Source organism: Dermacentor silvarum, chromosome 5, assembly GCF_013339745.2.
Source record: "Dermacentor silvarum isolate Dsil-2018 chromosome 5, BIME_Dsil_1.4, whole genome shotgun sequence".
NCBI lineage: Eukaryota > Metazoa > Arthropoda > Arachnida > Ixodida > Ixodidae > Dermacentor > Dermacentor silvarum.
Window position 1 is genome coordinate 81,566,468 of NC_051158.1, and position 25,483 is coordinate 81,591,950.

The 25,483-nt window shown below is 44.7% G+C and overlaps 1 protein-coding gene and 1 long non-coding RNA gene across 7 annotated transcripts in view; both read right to left on the bottom strand.

The window, feature by feature from the left end:
* The window catches only part of LOC119453526 (E3 ubiquitin-protein ligase RBBP6), a 94,914-nt gene that overhangs the window by 33,587 nt on the left and 35,844 nt on the right, over positions 1–25,483 (bottom strand). For all 6 annotated transcript variants that reach the window (XM_049668222.1, XM_049668224.1, XM_049668223.1 and 3 more), the window contains one exon: positions 2,754–2,792. In XM_049668222.1, coding sequence (XP_049524179.1) covers positions 2,754–2,792 — 39 coding nt within the window. The remainder of the gene's footprint in view (positions 1–2,753; positions 2,793–25,483) is intronic.
* On the bottom strand, positions 6,733–25,482 carry LOC125945871 (uncharacterized). The gene is made up of 2 exons (XR_007467175.1): positions 24,007–25,482; positions 6,733–21,853 (listed from the first exon to the last, which is right to left on the bottom strand). It is a non-coding gene; the product is annotated as an uncharacterized LOC125945871 (long non-coding RNA).

A 25,483-nucleotide genomic window follows, 5' to 3' on the forward strand; every position in this document is an offset into this window, starting at 1 on the left:
TTTTCAGCATCCATTTTAGTTTGCATTATCACTACTCCGTTTTCTTCCTTCGAATTGTTTCCTGCCCATAAACAACCCATAATGTCAACACAAATTGAACTAGACTTTCAGAATGAGGTCTGCCCACAAGCAAGTGCACAGTTAGTGAACACAGTGAGCACTGCATTATCTCACTAGCTCATACCAGACCAGCTTTAGGAGGTGCTGACGTGCAAAGCTAATTTGCAGAGTGCACGATTCTTACATGAGGAATTCTTATAATGGGATTCTATTGCACCACAAATCAAGGTGAGGCACAAGAATAGAGAGCTGGGTGAGTTGGTACATTTTTTGAAGACTAGAAACTTCACAGAGGATTGTGAAAGAGCTTGTACTGTGTCTCTCACAGTCCTTCGTCAAGTTTCTAGTCGTCCAAGATGACGCAATCATTTAGCTGGAGTTAAACAACTTTGCAAACTAGAACAAACTACAGCTAAACATAAATGTAGCTAATTGCAATCCTGAAGGTTAAATCATTTATGCTGCACACAAACCAAAGTTACTGTCCCCATAATGTAACAGCAGTCAAGAACTAGTACCTGATCCCGTGTTAGTTTTGTATGTGGCCTAGAAGCAGTCCCACTTTGACCCATAGTTTACATTTTAAGACAGGTTTAATAAAGATTAGCACACATGAGGACAAAAAATCTGGCAGCACATAAAGGATTCAATTATTTTCCAGGCAAAATGGAATCACTTGGCATTGACCAGTAAGTGCCAAGTGTGTCTTGTTACAACACACAGTTGGGCAGCGTGTCGAAGATGGCGTGCTTGTTTTCTATCAGCAGCAATGTCAGTTCATCAAGTCATATAGTTTTGTACAAAGATTACTAGAGAGAAACCTGATGCTGCAGTCATTTAACTACCGTAGCAATCATGGCTTCCAGCAGGAAAAAGAAAAGACACTGCCACCTCTATGATTGTTCTCCTAGGTTTAATGCTGTTGAGTGCTGACACAGCTCCATAAAAACACTGAAAAATACACTAGAAGTGTAAAAGAATGAAAGAAAGATGTTTCGGCTTCTGCACTAGTCATAAATTTAAACTTAGAGAAGTGTTTTGCATAATAAACTAATTCATAGTATCCAGTTATTTTTGGATGCCCATCTCTTGCTAACCCTCAAGAGTGACATCACTAAATCTAGGTGGTATCTGGGCAGCAATACTCAACAAGGGTAAGTATTTTTGATGTTCTACATGTTAGTGTTTAAAATGTGAAAGCACTCTGCTTGTTTTTCTTATTCTAAATGTGTAACACACCCTGAAATGGCTGCCTTTAAAAATAAAATTGAACTGAACACAAGACGGACACCAACGTCAGATTTCTCTCTAGCATTCGTAGCATGAAACTCTAAGCAGTAAGCAACATGAGCTACAACGGCATTGCTATATGCAGTAATCAATGCAAGCTGCAATGGCCTTGTTGACATGTGAAACAAAAATTACATCTGGTCACACAGAGAACAGCCTGTTTACTGCACCCAAATTGTGTGCAGTTTATCTCCAAGAAACAGTACTGCACTCCGATATTCCATATTAAAAGCTCGCCAATGCTACTGTGTCTTCCTTTGTCAAAAATTGAAGGACGCTTAAGCTTCGCCCTTAAGAGTAGAACACGATAGCGTTATCGGGACCCGTTCACATCGCATCGTTCGCATATGGCAAGTAGACTTCATTCACTGCAACACTGAACCTGGGAAAGCCAGCTTACAAAGACCAAGCTTACACCAATCCCTTTAAAGTCTGCTTCACTTTTAAACTGAAATGCATTGCTGGAAAGACGTTTTTCCAGGGGCAATATAAGTGGTCTTATATTAAAATGTGAAGGCCCTAGCACCTTTTTTTTATTATTGTATTAATTCTTTGCTATTGCCCCTACGCGTGTAGGTCTGGTAGAAATGCTGGAAAAGGGGTTTGTTTGTGTTTGAGTTCCCTCGTAGCGGAATTAGGTTTTCTTGTACATTCAAATTACAATCCGACGCCAATTGGTGAACAATCCGACGGCGAATGGTAAAGTCGTACTTTACCATTTTTCTGACCGATTTCACTGTGAGAAATTCAATTTTTGTCCACCAAAACCTTGCACCATGTGGAGGGCCTGCGCGGTCAATGTCGTTAGATGATTTTCCCTGCCACCCGTGATCACACGCCGGATTTTCTGCGACACGAGGCCCTAAACGCTATCGCGTTAAAATATTCTTTCAATACGATATGCAGTTAAAACATGAAACATTTTGGCAAAAATTTGAATGGCAGCACATGCTAATTACTTATTATAGCTTCCCGTCCTACGCAACCTTATCTTTTGTCAGTCTCACGATCTGTATACTGTGCGTGATTACGAAAGAGAATGCAGAACTTGAATTTAAAGCTACTAATTTTTTTTTGTTTATGTGGCAAAATAATTCTTTAAGAAAGCTCCACGAGTGGGGCATCCAACACCAGAGCTGTAGTGCAGTGAGCAAGATTCGACTTTGTGCATTTGCGAGATTTGCAGTTAAAACACACAATTTCATATTGGTGCCCATCAGCAATATTAGTTTTGCACGCACAGAGAACCTCAAAATAATGTAAAGCACCCTTAACAGCTGTTTGTTGCAAAACCTGGAGGCTTCGTTCAGATCCATGCATCCAAAAGTGCACCAACACATCATCCCAAACGCTGCAAAATTCTACAGGAAACACTGTATCCTACAGGATACACAGACACTCACCTTGGCCAGCTTTTCATAATTACGACCAGGAGAACTAGTCTGCTTTGAGAAAGGGAGGCAAGAAGATGACATGGGTTAGGCAAAACACTTGCATGCCAGACATGAGTAGCCCTAGAAGACAATGGCAGGTGGGTACTGCAAACTGTTATTTGTCTCTAGCCTGTGGCATGCCTAACTTGCAGTGATTGGTCAATCAAACTGCGTTAAGTCCCGAGTAAATCTCGAGATTTCAAGCCCAACTGAAGATCTCTGAAATTGAACTAAATCCATTCCCGACAGGCTTGAACCAGAAATAATTAAGCACTCTGCAGAGGCATCACTTGTAACTATGTTGCCCATGAATGGATGATGGCAATTTGTTTTAATTTATTGCAGAAGAAACAAATCCAGGGGGTCATCAAGACAAACAACCTGCAGTGCCCACCTAGAGAAGCAATCCAAGCAATCAGAAGCAATCCAAGCATCGCATCATTGATTATAATAATTTGCTTTAAAGCAATTTTGGCAACATGAGCTACAAGGCATTGGTGAAACAATGACAAGATCAAATGAGGGAGCTATTCAGCCTTTTGCAGACTCCCAATAATGTGCACAGTCTATAACGAACTTCTAATAAACATTGTTCATTATCTAGCAAGGAGACAAATTTTGAGAAGTGCACAGCATATTGCAGCAGCAAGACTTGACTTAGGTGCATGACCATGTGGCTTCTGCAGATGCCAGCAATGCAGAATACTGGCTGCTGGGCTTTATATGGCACCAGAGCCTGGCACACAGTTTCTAAAATGGGTAGCATCACCAAACACAAGACAGGCCAGGCACTACCTTGCAACTAACTTGAAAAAAAGCTAAGCTGGTTACAACCTAAGAATGCAGCGGCAAGTACACCACTGTTCAGCTCGAGAGAATTTGTATAATTGTGCAAGCTCAATATTCGTGTCTTTTTGAAACTGTTTTGTAGTGTGGAGGCACACAGAGCTGGTACAATGCAGTTTTGTGGGCAGTGCTTGTAACATATTCTTACGTTGTCACAGCAATATGAGTACAACTTAAGTAGAATTTTGGGCCACTTGGTGAGGCATATACGAGCACGGTGAAGCGCAATAGATGGGACAAAGTGTTTGTCATGTCAAACTCGCTTTACTTTGTCCCTTCTATCGCACTACACTGTACTCGATTAAGAGTAGAAAGCGTCCTTCATAATGACAGAGTGCTAATTGTACCAGGGACCCAATCAATTCAACATCAGTAAATTGAAGCTTTCAGTTACGGGGTTTTGATCATTTTCAGTTGTGCCACTCACTGCCCAAAATATCTTTTCAGCTGCTTGTGTGTTCTTGCGGTTGGTGGCACGTTCACTATGTGTAGCATGTGTGCACAAAGGGTTTATTGCATCTTTAATGTGTTTAGCATTAAAGATGCAATAAACACTTTGTTAAAAATGCTGTGATGAAAAACTACCAATACAGCTTTCTGTTTCTCAGTACGGGCTACATAAAAGTGTTTTTCCGAGCTTGAAAGAAGCCCGCGAATACACGCAAAGTGCCTCGAGTGACCAGTCGCGCGGCAATTCTGAGTGTATTCGCAGGGCTCCTTTCACGCCCGGAAAAACACATTTATGTGGCACTTATTGTGTAACAGAAAGCTGTATCGGGAGTTTTTCATGTTGCTCTACAATTTTCTCATTGACACTTTGATAATTAGGGCAGTACTTCTCGAGTTAGATAATTACAATTGGCTAATTAAATCTCAGCAACGAAAAATTACTTGCGGTTACTCCACTGTACTGGAAACAATACGCACTAGGTTTGCTTCGCGTAACGCCGTTCCTCTTTTTGTTTTTAATCGTGCTGCGTGATAGCTGGGACACCCTGTATATTCACACAAGTACCATGCGCAAATCTTCTGGCAGCACCACTAGAAAGCGCAGTGTGTCCCGTGGACAGCACGAGAGGAGCCCAGCTTTTAACGGCACGTAGCTACATTCTGCAATGCTAATCTCATTAGCACATACACTCATCGCAAGATGGGTTATGCTGTAATTTTTTTTTTACTGTAGAAAGTCAGTAGCAAGTTAGTCAAGTTCATTTTGGTCTTTCCCTTGTCTGTGTCGTCTCACCACCCATTTTTTTTTTTGGTGCTGTGCACCAACCAGGCCAGGTTCAACTGCCATACAGCATCTGTCGGTAGCAGACGTAACCAGACCTTTCATCAGTTGCAGAAGTTACGTCTGCTCTCGTCAGGTATTGCCAGCCAGCTCACAGTGCTGTTCTATCAGCCAGAGGCAAACACGCCACTGCACTGACACCTTCTGAAGTGAATGTCCATGCACTTGAGTCGAGTCTTACTAAGGCAAGACTCCGAGCAGTGACTTCTAAGGTCCTGCTTCAGCTAAAATTAGAAGCTCACTACAGGCCTCCAACACTTCACGCAAAAAGCTACATATGGTTTCAAAGTAAACCAAATGCAGCAACATTGAGCTACATTAGCAGGCCTGTAAAATACTTTTTTGCTTTGTGTAGCGTAAGTAAACTGCGAATTGTCAAAAAAAAAAAATTATTGCGAATGTCATGGCACCAACGGGCACCAAGAAACGACATGCTAGCGCCTAATAATATACAACAATTTTTTGAAGGCCTTGCATCTCCAGGTTTGCAATATAAAAAAAAACTTGCGATTAGACATAAACATGACAAATATATCTCTGCAAGCTGTCTGGAGTCGAGGCACAAAACAAGACTGGGCAAATGGAATGTACAACGGCCACCATTGAAAATGCGTAAAGCTGAATACATGAAAAGCAGAGACTGGAAAGCTATGCAGAAAATAGGGTCAACCAGATTTTTGAAAACAAGGGCAGTGCCTGCACTACTGCCGTTCTTGTATCCAGTATCTCATTTCTGGCTCTACTTCCCTGCCTGAAAGGTACAATGTAATTGGCAGTCTTTGGTATCTGAAAGCTTCAATACTTACGACTACTACCTATGCAACTAGACTAAGCCTATAAGCACTTGTGCCATCTCTTTCGTACTGTGTTTTAGCAGAAGTCTTCCTCAAAATGTCCAAAAAACCTTCTCCAATCTGCACCTAACGGCCAGATTCATCTGCTGCACACAATTTTGACTATGTACCGACATTATCTATGGCTGTGGCATGCCTGCTGCAGTGTATCTTCAGTGTATTGCATTTGCAGGAATGCCACAGCCAGTTTATCAGCTACTGATAAAAAGAATGAGCAAAGCAGTACACATTGCTCAAGTTACTGCCTCAGAGGCGTTTAGCTGCAACAAAATATCTGTTTGGCCAAATTGGCTATAAAATATGTAGCATATACAGTCAAAACTATCTCCCGAGCAGGTAATAAATTTTTATTTTACAGGACCCTGACGGGTGACCCGCAAAGCTGGTGGTTTGGTGGTTAAGGGATACAATGCAGATGCTAAACGAGGCTTCTGAAACCTACAGTGCACTGTGGGCAGGCATCACATGATCTCGTAGGTCATGCCCAAGTGCCCCTAACTGGTTCTCAACATTTCAGGTTCTGCGCCCTTTCCTGCAAACAATTTTTTTTCTTCCCTTTTTGTTTCAGTACAAAAACCTCTTTTTTTTGTGATATGCTCAACATCTACACTACCTGAAAGTATGGTTTTCATGCAGATATTTCACTGTAGTTTGCCTTTAAGAGCCATTTAAGTGGAAGTCTTCATAATAATTGATGGTTTAAGGGAAACTGCAAAGCCCAACGAGTGCTACCTACAAGAGAGGATTTTGGAAACCAGTATTGCCATCTTGTATAAAACAAAACAAAGCCAAACAAAAAGAACTGCCCAGTCTTGTTTTAAAAAAAATAAAGAAATTGCTGACTTAAGCAAGAACAAATGGAATGAAATACTCCAAACAGGGAGAAAAAAAATATAGTGATGCACCTGTGTAGTGAGGTCACAGGAAAGCACACTTCGACTGGCTTTGCATGCAGAACTCAAGTCACACAAGGGTGTTTATTTGGGCACCAGCGTTTCGGAAATGTACAGCTCCCCTCTGGGAGGCAAGTAATGAAATCCACTTCAAGTGAATCAGTGAGCGATACACCATCAGAGCATTCCGGCAAAACAGACAAACAGAATCTGCGCCAACTGCACCGACAAACGCCATTGTTCACGCATCTCAACACGCCACTGCATGTTGCAAAGTACGAAAAGTCAATCGAAATTGAGCTTAGCACCATGACAGATCATAAAACGGTACATGGATGGAAGCGGTCAAAAGGAAGGAATGTCGCAAGTACCATCGCAACACCACCCTGGCTCAGCTGATGCAATCAAGATGTAGTGATAATATTAAGGCTAAGCTTTTTTTTCTTCTTCTGTCATGCAAGAAATGTTGCATTAGCCTACAAGACCTTTTGATTTCGGTCAAAAGCACCACTTGACTGTGAGCTGAACCCAGGCTGTGGTTTTGCCATATTTAGAGAGCAACCTCATTCATTAGAAAATACAGGTTGACGACATCATTCTTGAACTTTTTATTTGAACTGAAGAAATAATACTGAGACTCGAAGCCCACGCTTGCTTAACTATACCAAATTAGGTTGGATATCATAGCTGAAAATTATCTGAGTTCCAGGCATCAAGTACGAGGTTATAACAAAGCCATAAAAAATTTGATCAACTGTTTGGCAATCATTAGTGGACGAATGATTGAGATTGCTCTGTTATACCAGCTCAACAAACGGGTTCACAGCGACTCTGTAAACACAGTGCAATAAGCGAAACAGCGTAAGAAACAGCATAAAAGAAAGTCCTTTGAACTGAATTCATGACTTGCATTCCAAAGCAACGTGGCTACATGCCGCACATACAAGATTTGCTAAACACATTGGCAGTCCTGTGCAGTCCAGGCGAGTCCGTACGACACAAATGCACACGCGCACACACTTTCCGCACTCGCACTGTGGTTCTCCTGAACCGGTCACTGTTGAATTTGAGAGCAGTCTCTATAGATGCACATGGTGATGGTCAAAAAGCTGCATTTCAGTGAAGATGGCTATAGGACGGTATTTTGCATGGCATGTCGGTCATCTTCAGAGTGGAAGGCTTCGGCAATGGTTGCACAGGTATGTCGACAGCTGCATATACGGCAAGGGTCGCACATTGTGGCAATGACAGCGGAGAGATTACAAGTGAGGGTCTGTGACGCTTGCAAAAACCTACAGAGAAGCTTACAGAACAGCATGTCAATATTGAACGTTAATGACTTCCTCAAAAGGTATAAAACTGCACTCACAAAGTCTACTTCATACTCCTTCGTACCTTAGGCTTTATTTTTGTCCTTCCCCACAAAGTAGGGAAGCAGATCTCGCAATGACAACAGAACCAATGGATGGTCACAAAATAGCGTACAAAGTAATTTGCAAATCAAACAGTCATGTGAGCGCTTCGGCAAAGAAATTCATCAATAAGCAGCATCATTGACAGGTCAATACAGACAATACAAACTTGCGTAATATGCCCACAAGACACTGACATGTCCTAGAAGATTAAGGATTTAGCGTTAGCAACCAGAAAAGTAACTTTCCACATCTAGGAACATGCAACGCCACCTGATAACAATGTTCAAAAGCAAAAAGAAAAGGAAGGCAAAAACTGCAAGTAATATCAAATTACAGGCTGTAACACAAACTACAGATAATGTTTTCACTGGTACACGAGCCACAGTTGACAATATCACTTCACAGATAATGATGGTTAAACTGAATAGACTACAAATTCTTACGTCTCTAAAGCAGCTGGCTAATACCCATGCCACATGGGCACAGCAAATGACATTTTTCAGCTAAGTCCAAATTTAAAGACATCTGTTACAATATTGACAGCATCTTTCGAAGTGAGAAATTTTAGGGTCGTAATTAAAAAATAGATATGTGTTCACAAGTTTAACCCCTCTTCATAAATAGTGAAATGTAAAAACAAGCATACAATGATGCTGTTAGCTTGATTTTATTGCTGTCTTTAAAAGCGTTGCAACCAACCATGGCAACTTTGGCCCACTGCATGTCCAATTAGAAGCCCAAAATCAAAATGGCGCCTGCAGTATCAAAGCCACAGCAATGCAGACTTGTGGAAGTTCGCCGAGTACAACTCCCGACAACATCCACGTTAAAAGTTACGTATAAGATTTTTTTTTTTTTTACTTGATAGCGGCCGTTTTAAATGCTTGAATTGTACTGCAATGCGCAAGCTATGGCGATGAGAGTATGCATTTCTCAGTCGAACGAGTTCTGGCGAATGATTTAAGTAACAAATGACATTAAGGCGAATGACAGAGCTTTGTCTTTGTGGTGTCAGGCAAATGACATGGAAACTTAAGGCATCAGCAAGTTGATGTCATTTTCTGTGCTCGTGTGACATGGGTAAAAATAGCACAATGTAAATGACCCCCTGCCCCCTTGCTAAAACTGGACAAAAACTTCAGCGCAGGCAACATCAAACATGCCATGTCATCCCAACAATAGATTTGAGCTGTTTGATTTCACCAGTGCTACCCGAAGAGCTGTTACACACCCCAGTTTCAAATACCACACAAAGGCTGTTCACAAACCTTTGTGTAATAAATAATCCTGCATAAATGCTAAAATCAGCACAAAGATTTCAGTATTTTTTTAGGCATAAATTAACGCAAAATTTGGAGCAGATGAGGAAAGCAAAGAAGCTTGTGCTGCTACACTTCTGCTGCAGCACTTCACTGACAAGCATTTTGCCTTGAACGAACTGCCGAGTGCAGTTCCCACTTCAAGGACAGCAACTCAGGCTGCAAAAGATTTCAGCTTCCCGCTGCCAAAAACTGTTGTGGCCAGCTGTACTGTCGTCGTAAATTGAAATGCGAACCTCAAACCAGAGCCTGTCTTTGTTTTGAATTCACAATGATTTATGGCCAGATTCACAAGGGTGTCCGAACTTGACCCTGCCAAATGCAGGGCAATGCAAAAGCAGCCATCTCAACACGACAACGTTCCCTAACAATTCCTGAAGCACAATCTTGCGAACAGCGGTTTTCAGCCTCCCTATGAAAGCACTGACAAACAACTCATTGCCACTGAGGAGTGCCAAAATGTGTGGCGACTACTGCAGCCAAGCGCAAGTGCCACCCTCTACTCAAGAGAAGACAAAGAGCAACATTTGCATGCACCTTTGTTAATACAGGCAACAGGCTACACAGCCATGCCAAACTGCAAGCTCTGAAAACCACATCTAGGAGGTGATGCTCACAGATAAGTTTTTAGGTTCGCATTTTAATTTATGCTAACAGTGTCTCCGAAGTGCAGGGAGTGAGAAAGCGAACACCCAAAAACGGCCACGGCAATGCTTGTAACATTAGGCTACATTGCATATACGGTCCCGGAAGCACTAGGTTTGCATGAGACCTAGGTTTGTTACCTTGAGAAATTAAATATAAAGTTCCGGAGCATACTGGTGCAGCTCCAAACTGTGACACACATTTCATGCCTCCGCCACCACTCAAGGCTACCCCTACCGCATTTCGTGCGCACCCCTATTTAGGTCTTGCCATACCATCCTGAACAAATGCTAGGTGGGTAGGTGCCACTTTGTTTTGAAGAGCCCATGGCAACACGCACAATTGATACAATATACATCGAATGTCTGGCCAGTCTAACATTTTGTAATGTTTGTTACATCTGCAAGGCCTTGACACAGGCAAAGTTTGTTTTAGACTGTGTGATGTGATTCTTTCCCCCCATCTCAGTGTATGAAATTGTGGTTCAGTAATAACACTTCATTGGTACTCGGTCCTGTCTAATCTTTCTAGTCCCTTTGTTCGTGTTGCTTTTTACCTATGTAGAGAAGCTGTACTAAACAGGCTCGAGTTGACCCATTAAATGTGCAGCATTCACAGCACTGGCAAGTCTTCCTGCATGCTTCTTTATATTGCCCAGATGAAATGCATTCAGTGCATTTACCAAGGCCTATTGTGCAGCGTACACGCTCCACTAAGTGAACGGAAATTTCACTCTGTTCCAAGTGCTTTTGCAACAACTTAAATGTGAATTAATGTTTGAGATACAGAAGAACTTATTTCTGCCACAAATATCCACCACGAGATTTAGGTGCACAACCACTATTGCATCCTGCCACCACTGAAATGTGGCTACCGCAGATGCCAACTGGGTCCATGACCTCACTCTCAGCAGCAAAATGTGTTAGCCATCACGGCAGGTGTACAGGCAAAGATGCGTAAGCCCATTCTGGCTTTCATTGTTTACCGCAGTGTCAAGTTTTCGTCAATGCAATGCCAAACACAAAGCTCAGTAAAGTAATTTGTGCGAGGAGCCAGTGTGAGCAATAATAAAGCACCTTTGCTGTACATATTTATGTTTCAGTTCACCAAGCTCTAGATCAATTAACGAAAATCCGAGGAGTGAACACTGTCAAGTGCAGACACAAGCTTTAGTGATGGAATGCCACAAGTGTGAGTGACGAAGTAATTGGCCGTCGTGAATGACTAGCAAAAAGAATGGCTGAACACACTCACTTGTGTGCATTAAAGAGCCACGTGTGTGAGTGGATGCGAGTGAAAATGCCACCATGAGATAAGTTCAGGTGAAGGGCTCTCAGTTACCTCTGGCCAACTGAGGCTTTTTTTTAACACGACCCAAAGTGCGAAACTTGCCCCTTTTTGAAAGCACCCATTGAAATCCAACCATCACCTAGTATGAGTGTTGCCAAACTATGGCTGCAGTTAGTAACGGCAGCCAACAGCACAGTAACTGCTGTTACTGTGCTGTTTACATCGTGCCGTTATTGTGCACAGCTAGTGTGTGCAAGCCTTCAGTGTAATCTTGAAATGGGCAAAATCCTATTGGAACAACCAGAGTGCAACTGGCAGGTACGATTCGTGAAGCAGTTGTCCACGAATCAGTTGTCCCACGCCACTACGTGCAACTTTAAAAATTCGGAGTCACCTCGTTGTAAATTTTTGTTCTACACTGGAAGTTGTAGGGCACCGTCTAGGAACCGTTTTAACGCAAGAATATTTCAAATTAGTCCATTGTTAAAGGAGATGGGAGAAATCAATGTTGCATTGCCATGCTGCTGGCAGGCAAGCTTCATTGCCAACGTAGACACGCTATCCTTCTGCCCTGAATAATGTCAGCAAGCGAATATTCTTCCCTGCCTTCTCCCATACAGGAGGGACAATGCCACGTTTACATTGCAAGCCCCACCTTTTCCTTTTCTTTCTCTTTTTGCTCGGCAAAATGAGCGGCAATGTGCATTTTGCATAAGACGATTTACTCAGATCCCGTGCAACAACCAGTCACGTTGAAGGCAGCGACGCTTACGTAGAGAAAATTGTGTTTGTGACTATGACATTGGCTGCAAATGGGACTCCCTTAACAGGAAGGACGGACAGGCTTCTGTTTAAAATTGCATTTGTTTTCACGCTGTGCTGCCGCTTAACACTTTGCAGACACGATTGCCACTGTGCGACTTGCACACCATGCTCATCTGTTCGCAATGGCCAAACTGGCTGGGCAAGGGGCCCTTTAAAGTAGCAAAAGACTTCAGTTGAAGCTTATTACTGTCCCCTGCTCAAGTTTGACTGGTGACATTCTCAAGTTGCGTGCAACAATGTCATATACGTTAAAATCTTACTTTTTTTCATGTTTATCACATGACAGTGATCAACAGCCACAACTGGAGAGGGCTAATGTACTACGCCCTAGAGTCACCCAACAGCGAATGCCACAGAACTAAGCGGGTGAAGGCATTGTCATGAGTTTGCCTCAAGTTTGCTAGTTCGCTACCTGCACCTGATGGAGTGCCTGTGGTACAGCAATTTCATCAGTCTGCAGTGTCCTTTACACCACTTATAAACTCGTTTCACCAGGGCAATGGCTCTGCCACTAACAATCACAATCATTTAAGGCACAACATGATAACAGCATGTTGGCAACATGCTTCATATTCAGCCGAGTAGCTGAATGAGGACATGAATGTTCTAAAGAGGGGGAAGAAAGAATGCTTCTCCATCTATTTTAGCTCTAAGCATTGGTTCAGAATGGTATTGCAAACCCTCAAGCCCTTTTTCAGGACAAATCCCGTTTATTGTAGAGTAACAGCACGGCATGCTCCAAGCCATCCCCTCAAGAGTAAAAAGTGACAAGCTGCCACTGATTCATCAAAGACAGGTCTTTATTGAAACTAAAACAAAATACGCAATGGTCCAAGAGACAAACATTGCATCCAGAAATTCAGGATAGCAGTACAATAGAAAAGGTAAAAAAAAAAAAAGTATGCGCAACAAATATATCACCGGCATAGAGAAACATGAGAAATTTTTTTTTTTTTTTTGCCTCAGAGCACCTGCATAACACTGGGCTAGCTATTTTACTGTAACTTTTTTTTATGAGGCTAGTGCCAACAGTAACAAAGCTATCTGAATGTAAGCAAGGGATAATGTACTTAGTTTAATTTCCAATCCCAGCTTTTGTAAGCTGCCAGAAGTTGCCAATATGCAGTCATGCACAACCAGATCTAGTCCGCAAATGTTGCAACAAACAAACTGCCAGTTGTCATGAAACATGCTCTGCTCTACTGGTAAAAAAACAATTAACATTGCTGGCAGTAGTATTTAATGCTTTAATAAGCACGAACGCGGACTCAATATCCAGAGAATGTACAGATGACCAAGGCAACATAAATCGAGTAAACCTTTAGCCCACGAGTCACTGCATCATTAACATGTGCCTCGGGACATTTTTCTCAGTAGGTATATTTGGCAACTATCAGAAAGACATAGTAAAAAAACTGAAAGAAGACACCAATGCACATGTGCATCAGTGCGCAAAAATATCACAGTACAGCGAAGAAAAAATGTACAGGTGGCACAAATGGCACATCCCTGAAGTGAGGAAAATAAGTGAGTATTTCTCAGGTACCTTGTTGACCTTCATTCGGTGAAGGTTCAAACAACTGCCACAGGCAGTATATCACAAGTGACTGGCACACACACGCAAAAACACGGTCGGACAAAAAACAAAAGACAACTCGAGACAAATAGATCAGAGCTGCAATGACGCTCGGCAAGCTGCGATGACAGCCCGAGGCATACCCATAACAAAAATTGGACGCAAAGAAGTACAACTGTAATCACGTTTTCGGCTATGAAGTACACTAACGGAATTCTCCAGCTATCGCGCTGTGCAGCTCAAACACCACAGTGCCAATTATGGTATTTTTTTTTTTACATCTAAAAGCTACTCGCAGGTTGAGAAAGAGTAGCAGGAGAGGGGGAATTAATGTAGAATATTAAGAGGTTTCTATGATGCGAGCACAAATTATAGCACACCAGCATTTGTGCGGGCCCCTATCGGAGCACAGCTGACATGGCAGGGGATCAATATCCACAAAGCCACCACAGCAGAGGCCTAGGGAAATGTTACACCAATGCAAAAGACCAGTATAAATGGCTCTTATAACAAAGCTGGTTCATTTGGTTCTTTGAGCAGCGTCTTCTGCAGTGAAATTTGTTCAATACTGTGCTTAGTTGCATGCAGTGGCTGCCTCTTTGGCACAAAATGAATCAAAAGCATGCACTGCCTGCAGAAGTGAATTACAAATGCAGATTTTGCTCAGTCAAATAAACGGTGGTGCCATCTGATGCCAGGAAGGTGAAACGACACAGCGTGCCATCCTTTTGTTGCGAAGGCCATTGCAAACACGGCAAAAGGGCCCGTCATTCCTTTCACTGAAAAATAGACTTCTGCAATCCAGCATTGCCACAATTGCATATTACTGAACTTCGCTCGATGAAACAGGTGAGTTCTGTATCTAAAATGGCATTACAGAAAGTGCAAATGTCGCCTCTATTCGTAGTGTTGGGACTACACTAGCAGCATTATGCTACAGGTATGCCCCAGGCTGAAGCTAGCCTCAAAGCTGCAGCCCCAATCTAGTACATTAAGTGACACAGACATGTAAAATCACTGTTCGGTGTTATAGGAACTCTAAAGCTAGGTGCAGCTCACCAAGTGTGCACACAAAACAAACACCAAGAGTGCAACGCCCTAAATTCAGGCATACTGGTAAGCAGACGCACCCTTCAAAATATTCATTCACAGAATACAGCAAAGCTAAGGAAGTTCCTCAGGGTTTACTTTGCTGCACTGTCTCACCTCATACTAACAGCTAAACGTAGATACACACATCGTTTACTGGGAGGTCAATTAACATCCTCCTGCAGTCTTGGTGTACAGCATGAGCTGAGACCCTCTATTTAAGACAAAAATCAATCTGTGTCAAGCAATGTCCAAAAAGCAAATAAAGGACTCGCGTAAATGCCCAAATGCAATGCTTAACTCCTTCTGTGCTGGTGACCAGATCTAGTTTTTTTTTACACCTGATAACATTTATTGCTTAAATTAGATTATGCTTTAGAAAAGCCCACGACACAAGGAGGCGTAGCAAAGTACACTGTAGCAAAGTTTACGTAGCGAAGTTTATGACCCAAGCAGTAGTGATGGCTCAAGTAACGATGTGGGATCATCAGATTTTACTAGTTCCAATGAAGATACTTCAGCTCAGGTGCCTTGGACGTCAACAGATGCTCACAGGCGATTCTAGTTTATGACTTCATGCATTTATACAAAAATGTGCTTCATATTTGACTGCAGTTTCATTTTTGCGTTTAGGGTCCCAGCAACGTACGACCAGGGTATATTGCCAAATACACTGCGCCGAAGCAGTGCTGCAGAGCGACATGCGTCGATTCTCAAGACTGCAGAATTTTTTTTTCTTTTGTTTTTTACTACCAAGGTGATAGAGACTGTGCAAGAACACAAATAAATACGCCCGTATGCGCATTTTGGATTGACAGACATACTCTCGACATGACGGCTCCCGAGAGGAAGTCACTCCACTGGAGATGCTGAGATTTATTGGAATCGCCATCTACATGGGAGTCGTCAAAGTGCCGCGATTGGCAAACCATGGAAATATTCAGTGGCCTTCTCCCACGAAATATTACACTGAGGGACCATTTCCTCACGCTGCTGTCGTTCTCAAGTGTAGGGGATCCGGAAGAGTTTGCAGCTGCGGTATCTGTTGGCAATTACTTCGAGGGTATGTATCCTGGCTTCTGAACCACATAAATCAAGAATGCGTACATTTGTTCCAACCACAGCGCAACCTCCCTATTGATGAATGCACGGTAAAATCTAAAGTCCGATCAGGAATATGGCAATACATCCGAGACAAGGTGACGAAATTTGGATATAAACTCTGGGTGCTGGCAGATTCAAGAACTGGATACACCAGGACCACATGGCTTAGCCTTTGCACAGGTACTACTTGATCAAAGGTACATGTTTACATGGATAACTTCTACACTTCAGCAAAAACTGCTTCGCACCTGTACGAGCAGACGACACTCGTTACAAGCGCTTTGGCGATGCGGCCTGCAAGCTGTTTAAGTAGGAGACAGGATACAGCTACGAGATTGTGCCTTACGTGTGTTATTAGACATGATAAACATCTGCACAAAAGAATAGAAAGTTTATTCCGTGCGAGCACCTGTGGAGTGGCCGACGAGAAAGGGCCTTCTTTATTTTGATAACTCCCGGCATTGTTGGTCGTACTGACGTCAGCAGAAGCTGAGCCACAGATAGTTATATATGGTGAATACAAGACATGCCTCCGTTTCAGTCACGAGCGGCAATGCCAGGAATACCCATCTCGGAAAGTATGCAGATTGCGACTGTCTGCAGCAGGTTTACCACAGCAAAATATTGTCGATATGACCAGACGCCCCTGCTCGTCAATGAACAGTACCGTGCAGGCTTTCAGCACGGAAGCTCGCTTGACAAATCTGCCCCGAAGACACCGACTGAAGATGACGACAGACTCTGAGGATGAGCGAGACGAAACCCGAAGATGATGGTGAAAAATACGGAACGACCTTGGGCTCGCAGCCAGCACACAAGTAGTACGCGAGCGCCTTCACATGAATGGCCTTCGTAGCTGTGTGGCGGTGACGAAGCCTTTCGTCTTGTCAAAAAACAGGATCAAAAGGCTGCTGTCCAGGAGCATTGGTCCTGGGGCCATATTCTGTAACGCTTCCATTTTAGAAGAATTTGATTAGCGTTCTGCGATTGGTCGCCGCCTGGGTGACTTCTCAGGGCGCGAACACATTTTTTGATGATGTCACGCACATGGCAATCACGTGGAAACCAAATTTGACGTCTGCTACGAAGTGAAACCGCGTGCGCTGCTTTGGTCTGATTCGAAGCACGATGTGCCATGTGCACGGGCGAGATCGCGGCACTAAGAGCAAAATGGCGATGTGTGCGGTACCTGTTCTCGTGCTTTTAGCGAGTCACAGCGACGAAATAGACATTGACAAGACGCCTTTGAGATGACTGACGAGGAATTCAGGCAATAATTCAGACTCTCAAAAGAGAGAGTGCTCCGCCTGTGCGAGGAACTTCTGGGAGCAGCGGAAGGCCAAGTTAGCGTACAACGTCCCACCTAGCTGCATAAATGGGTCAACCGAAGTAAACAAAATTCGCCCAGTCACTCACCGCCAGTACAACGCACACACATTTCATAATGAAAAATATAAACCTCATGAATACCATGAACTAATCATTTTTTATTTACCAAGAAGCGTTCGTAATTTTGTAACGTTCACTTCCACAAAAAAAAAAACCTGCGCGCCCCCCTGATTGGCCTCCGTCCTTCCATTCATTTGCATTACGTCAACGGTCGATCCACCCCAATTCTTCAAAAACGAAAGCTTTACAGAATACGGCCTCTGGACGGTGAAAGAGTGGCAGAATGTCATTTTTACTAATGAGGGCACGTTTACATCAAAATGGGACCAGCAGCAGCAAACGTGGAGGACAAAGCACACGGTAGATGGACTGCTTCACTAAGCGGGCTTTACACAGCTTCTATAAAATAACCAACAACATTTAGCTTTCTTTGCATTCCTGTAGAGATGATAGAATGGGCAAATGTATGTGGTGGCTAGGCATGCGTTTTCATCAAAAACAATGATTTATATTCCGTGCACTCCACTACCGCGAGGAGAGAGCACACGCCGAAAAACATTTAACCAGTGCCTTGTTATGTGCGTTGGACACAAGCAGCTCGTAGAAATGGTTACCAAAAGCAGTGCATTCTGCCAACAGTCAAGACCAGGGCCCGCTACCATCGTGGTTATCGCAGTGACGTAAAATAATGTCTGTGTTCTTCCCACTTCCTTCGCCCAGGTTCAACGTGCCCAATCTGCATCGTGTTGCAAGCAGTGGCCAATGTAGCGTCAACGTGTGGGGTTCCATTTCCAAAGACAGCTTGGGCCCCCTTGTACGCCTGAACAGCCGCTTAACTGACGCAGCATACATAGACCTGCTGGACACAGTCCTTATACCATACGCCCTGGATGGCCCATTTAAGGACGGCTTATTTTTCTTCCAACACAACCGTAGCCCAGTACACACCGCAGCATCCATAACTCGCCTGCTGGAAGACAGATGTGAGACAGGTGTTGGTGTTAAACCTGAACATGCGTTCAGGATTTGTGTTTTGGGTTAAAAAAAAGTTCACTGAGTAAAAGTATACTTCCTAGTGATTTCTTACATGTAAGCATTCTTTTTACATGTCGGCTCACAGCACTGAGGGCACCTGCATGCCAGCAACGGCACTGACGACGCCCCATGTTTGCCATTTTGCAAGGCAGCCAGTGCGACCTGCACTTTGTCCATGTTTTGTCAGCCTTCGTGTCGTTTCGCCATGGGGCAGTATGCAAGTTACACAGCTGCCTTCAAGTTGAAAGCTGCCGAGTACCTACGCCCTTCGGGCATGGCAAACGTACTGCTGGTGGTCACTTCAGCATTGACGAGATTTGTGTCCTGTACTGGAGAGGTCAGCACGACAAACAAGCAGAACAAACAAGGCATGCCAGGCTTTCAAAGAAGAGAAGACTGCCAGGTTTCCATAAGTTAAGGAGGTCCCTCAATACATAAGGGAACTCCTCAAGGAAGGATGTGCTGTACCACTGGAAATGATAAGAAATCAGGCACTCACAATTGTGAGGAAGCAGGGAATCTTGGTGAAAAACTTCTGCGCAAGCTCTGGATGGACAACGTGCTTCATGCGACAGAATTAACTATCACTGAGATGGCAGACGTCGTCGTGCCAGTGGCTACAGTTTGCCTATGAAGTGATAAACTTTCACTGCTTCGTCACGAGGATCTGTGAGGAAAAGGGCTTCCTCTTGCTACGAATCAGGAATGCTGACCAAACTCCGCTGAACGTCAACATGCCCCGAAGCACGACAGTCAAGCATAAGGGTGCCCCGAATGTCCCCATTCATACGTCAGGTGCAGAAAAGCAACAATGCACGGTGATGGTGGCAGTGACCACAGTGCAATCTCTCCATTGACGAATGTATGGTAAAGGCTACAGCCTGATCGGGAATAATACAATACATCCGAGAAAAGGTGACAAAATGGGGTATAAACTCGGAGTGCTAGAGGATGCCATACCCAATTTTTTGTGTACACACAAGCTTGAGGCACTAGGACCACACGGCTTAGCTTCGAACGTAGTCAACAAACTTTGAACAGAGTACCTCGATCGGGGGTACAAGATTTAGACTGCGAGAATGCACGAGCACCCTCATATTTTAGGAGCGAGTGTGCACCATTATCACGCGATTGTTACGCACTCACCAGCAGAAAGGTCCGTGTGTGCAGTCGCCATTTCATTTCAGGTAAGCCAACACAGGATTAAGTCAATACTAAAAAAAGTTAGACAGCGCTTACAATCGCCTGCAAACGCACTCGTCGCTGTGTTTACAGTCGTTGGTGATTTAACCCTCACACGGGAGCGCTTCGGGTCGCATTCGAGCCCGTTCCAGATTGGCTGCTGCTGCACAAACACCGTCGATTGTGATCCACGCATCGCGATTGCGCTAGGAGGTTATTTATTGTCTGTACCATCATACCGAGTTTAACCAGCTCGACGTGAATTGTTTGTACCATGTGTCGCAGCCATCATACTAGACTGCAATAGAAAAATTATCTGTATTGGGCTAGATCGTGATTGTGAGTGCTGTCTGTAATTTTACGCTGTTCATGGCAACTTGTAACAAGACAGTTACGATTTCAGACACAGCGGAGCAGCAGGTTTTACCATATCCGAGAGACTGCAGCTCGCTTGCGGCAAGTGTGCCGATGTTTTGTCATTTGCAGGGAAGCCAGCGAGTCTAATGATTGACCCCAACCCAAACTGGGCGCCGAGCCGGCTCTTAGAGCACAGCAATGGTGCAGGACTGGGCATTAAGTCTACAGCTTGGTACAAGCGCGCCAAGGATCAGCCGGTGAAATAAGCGGTGGCCCCAGCAGTGACCACTTAGCCAGCAGAGGCTGACCACCCTTTGCCTGAAATGTTCGATGCAAATGACCACTCAAGCAAGAGACACCTGCTGAATGTTCCAGCGAGACCACTTCAGTTACATGTTTCCTCACAAACTAACTCTTCAATCCAGTAAATAGCAGCACTTCTTTTATTTATTTCAGAATACTGCAGGCCAACAGTTTTGGCCCATGCAGATGAGGACTATACAAGGCATCAAAATGCACTGTGACACAAAAATGTTAGCTGTATTTTCATGCCCCCAAATTGGTTTTGTTTTTACAGAAGCTGCTGTGCAAACTGAAGTCGCCATGGCTTACGTTAGCACTTAGGAGGAGGACAGGAGGAGGCTTGCATTCGAGCTGCAGGGGGTCAAGGAACAAAAAAAAAAAAAAAAAAAAAAGAAACTTAACGTGACAGAGGCTTCACTCAGATGACCCTGGCAAAGTTGTCTTCTGCACTGGCTTGTATAGTTTTACTAGGCTCTTTGCCGTTCTTCAGATTGTTGAGTCTGTTGTGAAGCACAAACAGCAAAATGGCCTCAGCAAATTGCAGGAGTTGTGTTCCTAATAGAACTAAAGTTGAATTTTTCGCTGCAAGACCTCGGTTACAGGTTCGCTGCATCAAGCCAAATTTTAGAAAAGTGGTTAAATGCTGCCTTTTAGAGTCAGAAGTCTCAGATTTTTGGCTGTTCAGGAATTGTATTTAAAAGACCATGCCACAAGCTTCTGTAGACTCGTTAGGCGTTAAGACTGCCATGATTATTGACCGTATTGAGATTAAAATTGAGCGGCCATGTTCCCTAGAGCTACGTAATGACTTGGTCACAATACAGCAAAATATTTGATTGGTATCCGCCCTCAGGATTTCATAACCTATATTTATTTCTGACGGGTAGGGTGGCAGATGCAGTAACAAACACATGACATAGAACTGTGGTATACTTGTCATGTTGAAGCAGAGTTGTGAGCTTCAAGGGACCTGTACGCTTTCCCTTCAGTAAGCGATACGTGGTTCGACAGCACCAAATATTTTACAATGTCAGCATGCGTCGGAATTGGTAGCAGGTTGACGTCCGTCATCATGTTGGGCCCGGTGCACAACGTGCACAGATCAATGCCATTGAACATGTTGACTTTTGCTTCGTAGCGAGCACGCGTCAGACCAACAAGCCCGGCAAAAAATGACGGACAGAATTCCTTCTGGCTGGCCAGCGGCGTCATTTATTACGCGATAGCTTGCAAATTGCAAATTCAACACCGAAAGACAGCAGATACGGTGTTCCAACAGTGGTGCACACTGGTTGCAATGATCCAACATGCATGCCGGATGAATATTAGCAGACGGTGTGACGTCACGTGAAAACCATGCATTGAAAGCATGGCCTCCCAATCTTGGAGGCTACAGAGCGGGCCATCGAAAGTCAAGCCTGGCCAAGCTAGTGGAAAATTGAACATGGCAGCCTCCATGATCGGGTAGCGTGGCTTGGAATGAGCGATTTAGTCCAGAAAATAGAACTTTGGGCCCTAAATTAGTCCCAAAAATCAATCGCGAAAATGCATTAGCTCTATGGGAACCCTGACAGTGCACTTATGAAGTCCGGAATATCCATCAAGTCCGAACCTTTGGAGCCCAAAAAATCTGTCGGTACTGTATGTTGGTGAAATACTTTTTTTTTTTCACTGTATGGACACCTGTAATGTAATTATTAGACTTGAACTTGGAATAACACAGTATGGAGCCGCAGCGGTCTCTTCGCGCAAGAGACTAGTCTAGCTCAGACCACTACCATTGATGTAACGCTGGGCAGCAAGCTACCAGAACCGAGAATTCGGTGTCATAATAGCACCTAAAACAGGAACCGACCAGAATGGGTGGACACCGCGAATCCGTTTCATGGAGGCGAGCATTTGGGAACCATCGTCTATTTTCAGAAGATTCAAGGGCGCCGCCTGCATCTCAAAAAAGGGGAATTGCGGAGTGAGGGACAGGGAGAGGCAACCAGCCGGAGCCGTCGTCTGTCAGCCCCCAACGAGAGAGGACTGAACTACGCTTTATTGTACAGGTTTCTTCGACCAGTTTTAACTGTTTATATAATCAGTTCTTTGTTTACCAGACTATTACTGCATTGTGGCCAGCACCCCCTATTGAACAGACCCGACATAGGGTATAAGGGAAGCACGCTGCTTGCTGACTCGGCTGTGCGATGATTATCTGGACCAGTGCTGCATAATTAATATTCAGGGACAATTTCAATGCCCCTGTGCATCTAGTGAAGTGCAAGAAAATTGCTTGTGGTACAATGTGAGGATAGCTGCGGTTTCCCTAAGAAACTAGAAAATACAAAACGGTTAAAAAAGAGGGGACGTTTGCTGGCAGCAGGATCAAAAGCTCCCTGGAACTGATAATCACGACTCATCGCGAGTGAGCAGAAGCATTGAATGATTACGCAGCTCAGTTCTCTGCATTTTCTTTGCTGCTGTGTGCTGTATGATTGTGTGCTCATGCAGGGAATGATTTTTGTAACTGCTGTGGAAGGACAGCCCCTGATAACAGCCCACACAGCAAATCAAATTTGTACTTGCCAAACGAAAGGGCAATGGACAGAAGTCTCGGCCAAGAAGCCACTGCTCAGCACAGATGAATATAATGTAGGAATGCTAGGAGTTAACAAACCAGACGAAACCCATCGGATTATGCCATGTGTGCATGAAGTCTGCATGCTGGTAGAAAAAACTCCATACTGTGCACTGGAAACCTGCACCGTGTGGCGGAATGGTGCGCTACTAGACCACCTGAACAGGTACGCACCATCCGATATTTTTAATGCCGACGAGACCGCCTTGTTTTTTAAACTCTTGCCGGACAAAACGATCCCCTACAAGGGGGACGTGTGCGCAGGCGGCAAACGTTGCAAAGAGCGAGTGACGGTGTTGCTCGGGGCCAACATGACGAACCGAGAAGCTCCCCCTATTTGTGATAGGGAAGTCGCAAAAGCCTCGATGTTTTAAGAACATCCGCACGCCGCCGGCCGACTATGCAGCAAATAAGAAGGCCTGGATGACGGGCGAGCTTTTCAAGCAGTGGCTGAGGAAACTCGACCGAAAATTTGAGCTCGGCAAGAGGCAGATTCTCCTCCTCGTCGACAACTGCTCGGCGCACAAGGTGGAAGTCGAGTTGAGAGCCATTGAGCTGGTTTTTCTTCCGGCTAACACCACTGCCGCTCTTCAGCTTATGGATCAGGGCGTTATAAAAGTTTTGAAAAGCTTTTATAGACGCCACGTTCTCGAGAAGTTGCTCCTGTGCTCCGATAATGAGAAGAGCTACACCGTCACTCTGCGCACAGCCCTGCACATGCTTGTGCGTGCCTGGAATCAGGTAACCACAGAAACAATTGCAAATTGTTTCCGGCACTGTGGTTTCGGAGCCCTTAACGCAGACGCAAATGAAATTGAAAGAGGACATCCGTGCTCCGGTTCATGTATGGGAGGTGCTCGGCGATGTGGACTTCAGCGACTACGTGAATGTCGACAGCTGTGCTGCGGTCTGCGGTGCCGTGACTGATGATGAAATCATCGCCCAAGTCCTCGGCGAAGACGAAAACCCATCCGTGGACGATGACACGAATGATGAAGATGATGATGATGTTGGTGAAACACCGGTATGACCTTCGTTGGCACAGGTAATGGACGGACTGAATCACGCCCGGCTTTTCTTCAGTTTCGAAGAAGGCGAAGACGATGCTTTCCGGCTCATTCGAGCTCTAGAAGATAAAGCGGCAGCAATCGCTTTCAGGCAAAAAGCAGAACACCATTGCGAACTTTTAAATGCAGAGCATTTCTTTAACTCACATGTAGCGTGCGCCGTCCGTCCGCAACAGCTCGAGCACAGGTGTGTCCTCTCCCCCACTCCTCTCCCGCATCACGCTTGCAGCACATGTGCAGCGCGCGAAGCGTCGTAGTTGAGTCGCGCTCCGGCGCTGCAAGCACCGTAGCAACAGCAGGTGCTGGCGTGATAGCGCGCCCTCTCTCCACCCCCTCTCCCTCTAATGCGCGCGCTAGGAATATAAAGTGGGTTGGCGCGGGCTCCACTCTCTTCTCTTGCGTTCGTCGGCGGTCACAGTGACGGTGGAGGACGTCTTGCACCCCTCGGGCTACACATCGAGCCACGGCAAACTCTTCCACGCACTGCTGAACTTTGCCGACGACGTGGGTTTGGTCGACCGCCTGTAGGCCTCCCGTGTGGGCTCCCGGCGGCTCTTTCGGGGCCGCCCGGGTGCTGTGTTGGCGTTGGGGTCTGGCGGGTGTCTCTCTGTTTGTTTGTTGTTGTTATTGTTTTTATTGTTGTTGGTGTTGTTGTTACTTTTTTTTTTTCCTTACGACCTGTTCTCGTTTCCGACAGTGTGCGACGTAAACCCCACGTGCCTGCGCCTTAGATGATGCTGCTGCGGCTTCCGCTCCTGCGCCTGCGACCTCTTTCCCTTCTCTTTCCTTTCACTCCCCATCCCCCTGTGCAGCGCGGTTGAGGTGTCTTCTATTGAGAGACAGTTATCGCGCTGCACTTTAACCCAATCTTTCACCCTTTCCAACTATAATCTCTCTCTCTTGATAAGCGATGGAAGCAAGACCTTCAACTAGTACCTCGACGCAATCCAACATCAGCGCCAAAGCACCAGTAACAACTTTACGTTACCTACTTACGATTCTCTCAAACGCGTCACGCTAGTATTGATGCCATCCGATAGCTTCCGCAAGCATACAAAAAAAAAAGTGAAATTAGGTTTTATTTTTTCAATTCTTTGCCGTGAAAAGTAAAGTTTTGCATATAAATGAACTTATACTTCGCGACTTATTTTTCTTGCTTTACCTAGCGACAGGCCAATGATGCATGTGTCATGAGCCAGACGCCACCAAAACGAGTGAAGACGGCTGCGCACGCGCGAGCGCTCGCCTGTTCAGCGACCAGTCTGCCTCCCCTTTTTTAGGGGCGAAGCTCCTCTAGACGGGGCTCGGTCCCTTGCGCCGTGTACACTAGTTCTCATTGCTCCCGCTAGAGGCGCAGCTGTGCTATAATTCAAAGGGCGCCCGCTAGACGGCGCACCGCCTGTGCGGTGGCCATCCTGGTGCAAACCAGGAAACAGCGGTTAAGAAAAATGTTAAGGAAACAGAGAGGGGGCTGTGGAAAACAGGGATGCAGACGAAATCAGCACTGGGAACATACCGAACTTTCAAGCAAGAAATTGCAAAAGAAAATATCTACGATAATTCTAGGGGAAGCTCTTTGTTGTTTGAAGCCAGG